General features: G+C 39.5%; 1 protein-coding gene across 1 annotated transcript in view; it reads right to left on the bottom strand.

The window, feature by feature from the left end:
* avpr1aa (arginine vasopressin receptor 1Aa) overlaps window positions 1-10,022 on the bottom strand; it is an 11,267-nt gene extending 1,245 nt beyond the window's left edge. Inside the window, exon 1 of the mRNA XM_061924869.1 lies at window positions 9,022-10,022. Within this exon, the coding sequence (XP_061780853.1) occupies window positions 9,022-9,886 (865 nt within the window). The 5' untranslated portion in view covers window positions 9,887-10,022. The remainder of the gene's footprint in view (window positions 1-9,021) is intronic.
* Between the last annotated feature and the right edge of the window lie 328 nt (window positions 10,023-10,350).

Here is a 10,350-nt window from a genome sequence, read left to right as displayed (position 1 = left end):
TATATATATATATATATATATATATATATATATATATATATATATATATATATATATATATATATATATAAATAAAATAAATACTTGAATTTCAGTGTTCATTTATTTACACATATACACACACATAACGCTCTTCTACTCATTGTTGAGTTAAGGGTTGAATTGTCCATCCTTGTTCTATTCTCTGTCACTATTTTTCTAACCATGCTGAACACCCTTTCGCAGGTACCCAGAAAGGTTTCGAGTACCACCAAAAAAACTGAATCTCTGAAGACAGTATAAAAATCTGTGTTAAAGGTGTACAAATACTGTTTGTATAATAAGCATGTTATTTTTTTTACAAATGAGGGTTAAGAGTTCAGCACTAAAAAAAAAAAAAAAGAATGTGGCTTAAGTACAGTTTTTTAATTGAGCTGCTGTATTTTTTGGTTGGGTTGTTTATTTATTTTGAGTAACTTCTATACATTTCTAAAATGGGAATAATGTAATAGAGTTATTATCTATGTTTGTCTGTTGCCATCTCCTGGTGAATGTTGGCTATAGCGTACTGGGGTTACTTTTTGGTTGGCCAACGATTTACGTGTTGTTGCGCACTTGACGTCACTCAGGTCCGCATGGAGCTGGAGGGGGCGTGGCTTCCAGCTCCGCCTGAATTTCGGGAGATTTGCGGGAGAAAATGTGTCCCGGGAGGTTTTCGGGAGAGGCGCTGAATTTCGGGAGTCTCCCGGAAAATCCGTGAGGGTTGGCAAGTATGACATAGTCACCATTAATTAGTTCAGTGGTTCTTAACCTGGGTTCGATGGAACCCTAGGGGTTCGGTGAGTCGGCCTCAGGGGTTCGGCGGAGGCCAAGACACACCCGTCTCATCGTGTAAATAAAAACTTCTCCCTATCGGCGTATTATGGATACCCCCAAACAATGTTCCCTCTAACTCAGTGGCCTAGTGGTTAGAGTGTCCGCCCTGAGATGGGTAGGTTGGGAGTAGGGATGATACTCAAAACCGATTTTCCCGGTTGTTCGATAAGAAAAGAACCGAGTCCTCGGACTCGAATCCCTTTTTGAGAACTGGTACCCGTTATCGAGACCACTATAGTAAAGAAAAAGAGTTGGTTCTTTATTCGAATCCCTGGGAACGAATCCCGTCCCGACCAGAAATGCTCCGTGGGGCATCACAAGAAATGACGTCACGTAGCTCATTCATTAGGCGCAGATAGGGAAAGCAGGAAAAACAATGGACCGGAAAAAGCGCTCCAAGGTGTAATAAAGTTCAAAACAAAAGGTATAATCCAATGAATAACTTTACTGAGAGATTTGAGCAGGGTACAAACACATGACCAACACTTTTACGACCAACCGGAAACATAGCAACCAGGCTAGCAACGCACCTCCTTTACGGCAGCTGTCGCAACGTTCTTAAAGCAACCGCAGCACATACATATATATACAACATATCTCCCTTTTTTAACTTTTGTTTTTCTTTCCTTGTAAAGAAAACAAAATCACACTGTATATGTGTTGTCTGTCTAATTATAAATAATGCAGACGAGGCGTGTTGGCTGAGTTCTTGACGTTTACTTTCACAGCGTGCTCATAACCTCATTCTTAGCTGCCGGGTGGCGACATGCAACAACACTTTTCGGGGCTACCGCGCATGCTCGTCGCTCCCGTTGCATGCTGGGTAGTGTAGTTGTTATATTCCCTAGCTCATAACATCTTTCCCGCTATAAAGAAATAATGTTAACTCAATAAAGTGTATTTCTTTTTTTAGCTTTAACTTTTCATTTTTTAGCATTGTAACCACATTTGCAAACAACTTTTCTCTTCATAGAATTTTCTTTCAATAAAGAAATAAAGTACAAAAATGTCAAAGCATCATAACTAACAGTTATGTCAAATAGCAGCAGAAGTGGACTTTTTGGAGAGCTGTATTATTTTCAGTTTTGTGCCCAAGGGACTGATTTTATTTAACACTATATTATTATTTATACACCTATAGTGATCACAGAGACAGGTTGTTTTTGTGTTACTGTATATATTTGTTTTTCTGAAAAATCCCACTTAATATACTTTGGGTAACAACAGTCAATATTTATTTATTTATTTTTAATTTTTTTAGGGGGGTAACAGTCAATATTTATTTATTTATTAGATTACATTTTTTTAATTATATAATATAAGTGAGCTTTTGTTAAACCAAATATTGTGTTTTTTTTTCCATATACAACAACCTATCTGGACTCGATAAGAGAATCGATAAGGAATTGGTCCGATAAGAGGATTTGATAATAGGCTCGAACTCGATAATTTCTTATCAAACATCATCCCTAGTTGTGAGTTCAAACCCCGGCCGAGTCATACCAAAGACTATAAAAATGAGACCCATTACCTCCCTGCTTGGCACTCAGCATCAAGGGTTGGAATTGGGGGTTAAATCATTAAAAATGATTCCCGGGCGCGGCACCACTGCTGCCCACTGCTCCCCTCACCTCCCAGGGGGTGAACAAGGGTGATGGGTCAAATGCGTAGGACGAAATTCACCACACTTAGTGTGTGACAATCATTGGTACTTTAACTTAGATGTGCACACTGTGGCCACACCTGCAGCACACCTGTCCCAAATCTGACTAAATACCAAGTTAATGACGCCAAAAGGGACAAGCGGTAGGAAATGGATGGATGGATGGATGTTTTATTATTATAATCAAATGACAGCAGTCATTTCCATGGGATTATGTTCTAAAATAAGTGTTTTGGCCCGCTTACAATGACAGTAACACAACATATTGTTTTTCATGAGCTGTGTACTAGTATTGTATGTCTGGGTGGAGGTCCTGCTTTGGAAATAATTTGTACCCCTTTCCGATATCGCATTTAGTTCCCACTAAAACATTCACATTTTGCACAATGAGATGTAAACATGGGATCATGTGTACATTCCTGTAATGTTCTGTTTGTAAAATATATCTTTATTAGTATGTATTTAATATAAAAACATAATTTCATGATTAATATTTATAAATTAAGATTAAATTAAGAAAAAAACCTTTTATTTTTCACTAAAGAAGGGTTCGGTGAAAGCGCATATGAAACTGGTGGGGTTCAGTACCTCCAACAAGGTTAAGAACCACTGAATTAGTTGCTTATTAACATACAAATGGTAAATGGGTTATACTTGTAAAGCGCTTTTCTACATTCAAGGCACTCAAAGCGCTTTGACACTATTTCCACATTCACCCATTCACACACACATCCACACACTGATGGCGGGAGCTGCCATGCAAGGCCCTAACCACGACCCATCAGGAGCAAGGGTGAAGGGTCTTGCTCAAGGACACAACAGACGTGACCAGGTTGGTAGAAGGTGGGGATCGAACCAGGAACCCTCAGGTTGCTGGCACGGTCACTCTCCCAACCGGGCCACGCCGTCCCCATTGGTAAATTAGTAACATATTGGCTCTTAATTAGTCATTATTAAGTACTTATTAATGCCTTATTCTGCATGGCCTTATTATACAACCAGTAACTACGAGTCTTCCCTCAATAACCTCAGAATTATTGCTTATTAGTAACCCTAACCCTAACCCTAACCCTTATATGTTCCCTTAGTGTCAAAATAACTCTAAATTAAGTCGGTAACACTTTAGTATGGGGAACATATTCACCATTAATTAGTTGCTTATTAACATGCAAATAAGTAACATATTGGCGCTTAATTAGTCATTATTAAGTACTTATTAACAGTGTTGGGACTAACGCGTTACAAAGTAACGCGTTACTGTAACGCCGTTAGTTTCGGCGGTAACTAGTAATCGAACGCGTTATTTTTTATATTCAGTAACTCAGTTACCGTTACTACATGATGCGTTACTGCGTTATTTTACGTTACTTTTGATGTAGTATCGGCAAGAAACAGAAGCGCTGCGGTGTCGTTCTTCTGAATCTTCCTCTGTCACAAGCCGGAGAGAAGAAAAGAGGCGCGGTCTATGTGTGTGTCTGGGTGTGGGTGTGGGGAGGGGAGGCACACACGTGATCCGTGGTTTGATATATGAAACAAACAAAAAAAAAGTTGTTGGCCCGTTCAGTCCACACACAGCGTGGTCATGGCGAGCGGAGTAACGGAGGAGCTTGAACGCCCCGCGCCATTGAATCGGTGTGTTTATAGGTGCAGACTCGGTTGTGCAAAACCAGGGTTTTAAACACATGCTGAACGTGCTTGAGCCACGTTACGACATCCCGTCGCGCACCCACTTCAGCGATAAGATTGTGCCAGATCTTTATGAGCAGGAGAAGAAAAAAGTTGTGGATGAACTATCCCGAGCATCATCTGTTGCGCTCATGACAGACGGGTGGACGTCCAGGGGAACTATAAGTGCTCACTTCATCACAGCAGACTGGGAGATGAGAAGACACGCCCCCTCTACGAGAGTCACCTTCCGGGGGTACTGACACAAGCAGTGGAGGAATGGAAGATAAAGATATCCCAGTCACACGTGATAATGCCAAAAATCAAATAATTACAGTGAATGAGGCAGGACTGGGACCACAGGTAGGTGCTTTGCACATGTAGTGAATTTGGCATCACAGAAGGGAATCTCAGTCAATAGGATGGAGCGCCTCCTTGGGAGGATCAAGAAGGAGGTTTCCTACTTCCACCCAAGCACAACAGCTGCTCATGTGCTTAAGACAAAGCAAGAAATGCTAAAGCTGCCTACTCATAAGCTCATACATGATGTCCCAACGAGGTGGAACTCCACTTATGATATGTTGGAGCAGCAGGCAGCTATATACTCTGCATTGACCCACAACACCCTGAAGACAAATGTCACCCTGTCTGATGATGATGTGAGAGTGGCAGATGAGGTCCTCCAGGTGCTTAAACACCCCAAAAGTGTTACATCTCTACTGAGCACTGAAACTTAACCATCTGTGTCAATGATCCTGCCACTGAAAACAAGGACGCTACAATCCATGGCTCCAAGTTTGGAAGACAGCAGCATCACTCCAAATGTCAGGCTTTATTTCACTACCTATGTTTCAAGGAAGATGATTTGCCTTCTTATGTTGCACTTTAACTTGTTTTTTATTAATGGTCATTGGTCCAAGTTTAAAGAAAGGAGGAATGCCTTTTTATGTTGCACTGTTTTTCATTAATTATGTTAAAAGGAAAATAAAAATGCATGTCAAGTTGATCAACAGATTGTATTATTCTCCAGTGCAATAACAGTACTGAAATGAAGGCTAAAAGGGCATTAATGGGAGCTTTAAAAAAAAAAGAAGAAAAAAAGAAGTAACTAAATAGTTACTTTTCACAGCAACGCTTTACTTTTTGGTGTAAGTAACTGAGTTAGTAACTGAGTTACTTTTGAAATAAAGTAACTAGTAACTGTAACGAGTTACTGGTTTTCAGTAACTAACCCAACACTGCTCGTCAGTGCATTGCTTTGCCTTTATTATAAGCCAAAATACTTCCATTCTCGAGTGATGTGCGGGTCCATACTGAAATATCAATACTGTCGGTACCACATCTTTATGCTCTAATATATTAAAATATCGATAATTTTGCTACTTTAGTTCAGGGGTGTCCAAACTTTTTTATTGTTATTAACAATGGCCGCATACTTGGCCATATTGATATTTTTTATTTAAAAAAAAGAAACATATGTTTAATGTACCGTAAGATTTTTTTGTTAAAATAAAGCCAATAATGCAATTGTTTGTGGTCCCCTTTATTTAGAAAAGTATCGAAATACATCTTGGTACCGGTACCGGTACCAAAATAGATACAAGTACAAGTGATGTGAAATATCAATACCGCCGATACCACATCTTTATGCTCTAATATCGATCTTCAAATTAAAATATCGATACTTTTGTATCGATATGTATGTCTAAATCTTTTTTTTTTTCCCAATATTGGTATTTTTTATTTAAAAAAAAAGAAACATATGTTTAATGTAACGTAATATTTTTTTGTTAAAATAAAGCCAATATTGCAATTGTTTGTGGTCCCCTTTATTTAGAAAAGTATGGAAATAAATTTTGGTACCGGTACCAAAATATTGGTATCGGGATAACACTAGTCCGTGTATCATAAAATATGGTAACATATGTACTGTATGTCCATATCTCATATCAAATATGTATATTTCTATCATCATTGAACACACTTTAAGTGTTAGTGATTTTGAGGTAGCTAAACACTGTGGAGGGACGTTAGCCACTAGCTAGCGCGCTAGCGGGGACTCGTCAGTGCATTGCTTTGCCTTTATCGTAAGTTTTGAAGCCAAAATACGTCCATTCTCGAGTGATGTGCAGGTCCATACTGAAATATCAATACCGCCGATACCACATCTTTATGCTCTAATATATTAAAATATCGATAATTTTGCTACTTTAGTTCAGGGGTGTCCAAACTTTTTTATTGCTATTAACAATGGCCGCATACTTGGCCATATTGATATTTTTTATTTTTAAAAAAAGAAACATATGTTTGATGTACCGTAAGATTTTTTTGTTAAAATAAAGCCAATTGTGCAATTGTTTGTGGTCCCCTTTATTTAGAAAAGTATCGAAATACATCTTGGTACCGGTACCGGTACCAAAATAGATACAAGTACAAGTGATGTGAAATATCAATACCGCCGATACCACATCTTTATGCAACTAATATCAATTGTCAAATTAAAATATCGATACTTTTTTCTCGATATTTATGTCTAAACTTTTTTTTTGTTACCAATATTGCTATTTTTTATTTAAAAAACAAACAAACATTAGTTTAATGTACCGTGAGATTTTTTTGTTAAAATATAGCCAATATTGCAATTGTTTGTGGTCCCCTTAAGTATCGAATTACATTTTGGTACCGGTACCAAAATATTGGTATCGGGACAACAGTAGTCCGTGTATTATAATATATGGTAACATACGTACAGTATTACCATATATCATATCAAATATGTATATTTCTATCATCATTGAACACACTTTAACTGTTAGTGATTTAGAAGTAGCTAAACACTGTGGAGGGAGGTTAGCCACTAGTTTAGCTCGCTAGCGGGGACTCGTCAGTGGATTGCTGTGCCTTTATCGTAAGCCAAAATACTTCCATTCTCGAGTGATGTGCGCGTCCATACTGAAATATCAATACCGCCGATACCACATCTTTATGCTCTAATATCGATTGTCAAATTAAAATATCGCTACTTTTGTACTTTATGTCTAAACTTTTTTTTTTTCATTACCAATATTTGGTATTTTTTTATTTAAAAAAAAGAAACATATGTTTATTGTACCGTAAGATTTTTTTTGTTAAAATAAAGTCAATAATGCAATTGTTTGTGGTCCCCTTTATTTAGAAAAGTATCGAAATACATCTTGGTACCGGTACCGGTACCAAAATAGACACAAGTACAAGTGATGTGAAATATCAATGCCGCCGATACGACTTCTTTATGCTCTAATATCGACCGTCAAATTAAAATATCGATACTTTTGTCTCGATATTTATGATTTTTTTAAAATAAACATATGTTTAATGTACCGTGAGATTTTTTTTGTTAAAATATAGCCAATATTGCAATTGTTTGTCGTCCCCTTTATTTAGAAAAGTATCGGAATACATCTTGGTACCGGTACCGGTACCAAAATACACACAAGTACAAGTGATGTGAAATATCAATACCGCCGATACGACTTCTTTATGCTCTAATATTGACCGTCAAATTAAAATATCGATACTTTTGTATCGATATTTATGTCTAAACTTTTTTTTTTTTATAACCAATATTGCTATTTTTGATTTTTTTTAAAAATAAACATATGTTTAATGTACCGTGAGATTTTTTGTTAAAATATAGCCAATATTGCAATTGTTTGTAGTTCCCTTTATTTAGAAAAGTATCGAAATACATTTTGGTACCGGTACCAAAATAGATGCAAGTACTGCCGATACCACATCTTTATGTGCTAATGTAGATTGTGAAATTAAAATATCGATGCTTTTGTATCGATATTTATGTCTAAACGTCTTTTTTTTTCCATTACCAATATTTGGTATTTTTTTATTTAAAAAAAAGAAACATATGTTTAATGTACCGTGAGTTTTTTTGTTAAAATATAGCCAATATTGCAATTGTTTGTGGTTCCCTTTATTTAGAAAAGTATCGAAATACATCTTGGTATCGGTACCGGTACCAAAATAGACACAAGTACAAGTGATGTGAAATATCAATACCGCCGATACGACTTCTTTATGCTCTAATATCGACCGTCAAATTAAAATATCGATACTTTTGTCTCGATATTTATGTCTAAACTTTTTTTTAATTATTATTACCAATATTGCTATTTTTTATTTTTTTAAATAAACATATGTTTAATGTACCGTGAGATTTTTTTTGTTAAAATATAGCCAATATTGCAATTGTTTGTGGTCCCCTTTATATAGAAAAGTATCGGAATACATCTTAGTACCGGTACCGGTACCAAAATAGATACAAGTACAAGTGATGTGAAATATCAATACCGCCGATACGACTTCTTTATGCTCTAATATCGACCGTCAAATTAAAATATCGATACTTTTGTATCGATATTTATGTCTAAACTTTTTTTTTTTATTACTACAAATATTGCTATTTTTGATTTTTTTTAAATAAACATATGTTTAATGTACCGTGAGATTTTTTTGTTAAAATATAGCCAATATTGCAATTATTTGTGGTTCCCTTTATTTAGAAAAGTATCTAAATAAGTTTTAGTATATTGGTATCGGGACAACACCTGATAACAAGAACAAAACGTTGATAAATATGACTAAGTTTCTACAAATGCAATGTCTTCATTGTGCATAATGAATATTAGTGGACGCAGATAAACATATTAGGAGCGTGGATGACAATCTTTTACGGGGGTCAGATGGCAAATGAATAGTTTTGGGTCGGTGCGTAAAGCGCAAGGCTTTTTACGCGCGGCGCGTAATCATTGCGTAAAAGCCGCGCGTCTCCGCCACGCACTCACCGACGAACTGGAGGTTGTCGTCCCACACCGACCACATCTGCACGATGAAGAAGGGCGCCCAGCACACGATGTAGGCCAGCACGATGACGAGGGTCATCTTGACGGTCCTCAGCTTGGCCCTGGAGATGGTTGTGATGCTGCTCACCGAGTTCTTGCCGATCAGCCCGTCCTTGCCGGCGGCGCCTTTCCGCTTCTTGTACTTGATGTTCCTCCAGATGCTGTGGCAGATGAAGCCGTAGCACACCACCAGGATGACCACGGGCACCAGGAAGATGCCCACGGTGATCCAGGTGATGTAGGCGCGCGCCCCCCAGGGCTCCACGAAGTGCGCCCAGCAGTCGTAGACCCCGGTGCCGTTGCGGACCTCGCTGAGGGAGAAGATGAAGATCTGCGGCGCGCTGAGCGCCAGGCTGCACGTCCACGTCGACACGATCATGACGCAGGAGCGCCGCGTGGGCTGCTGCAGCGTCTTGAGCGGGTGGCAGATGGCGATGTAGCGGTCCACGGTCATCATCACCATCATGTAGGTGGAGGCGAACATGCCCGTCACCTGCAGGTGCTTGACCACGCGGCACAGCACGTCCGGCCCGTAGAAGCGGTAGGTGATCTTCCAGCACAGCTGGGGCAGCACCTGGCAGAAGGCCACCACCAGGTCGGCCAGGCTCAGGTGGCGGATGAAGAGGTGCATGCGCGACATCTTCCTCTTGGTGTTGTGCATGGCCAGCAGGACGCTGACGTTGCCCACCACCGCCACCACGAAGGTGACGCTCAGCACCAGGATCTCCACCTGGGCCACCTCCTCGTCGCGCGGGAACGGGTCGCTGGCGTTCCGGGGGACCTCGGTGCTGTTGGCGGGACTCCCCATGGTGCTGAGAATGCGCGCCTGTGCTCAGAAGAAGCGCATAGTGGACGTGCGTGTGTGTGTGTGTGCGTGTTGCGCCTGCGTGTCTTCCAGGGCGGGCACACGTTCGGGTGGAGCCTGGTGCCGCCGGATATGGTGCCCCCACTGAACCGTATAAGGAGCGCGCTGGAGCCCGCCCGGGGAGAGGGGAGAGAGGAGCCCGCGGTACGTGCTGCTGCTTCGGCCGCTTCTGCTGCTGTGGAGCTGCTGTGGAGCTGCACACCAATCACATTTCATGCTTGCAAGAAAAAAAACGAAGAAAAAAAAAAAAGGCTGCAAGAAATGAAGCAACACGCCCTCAAAGTGCCGACTTATTTGACAAAAAGTGCATTAAACAAATAAAAACTCATAATTGCTGAAGATGATGTAGAGATTTTAGTGTTGAAAGTATAAGAAAAAAGGTATGACTTATTTTTAACACTTTTATG

Source organism: Nerophis lumbriciformis, linkage group LG29 (genome assembly GCF_033978685.3).
Source record: "Nerophis lumbriciformis linkage group LG29, RoL_Nlum_v2.1, whole genome shotgun sequence".
NCBI lineage: Eukaryota > Metazoa > Chordata > Actinopteri > Syngnathiformes > Syngnathidae > Nerophis > Nerophis lumbriciformis.
The sequence above is the reverse complement of the archived record's forward strand: the minus strand, read 5'-3'. Positions and strand labels throughout refer to the sequence as shown.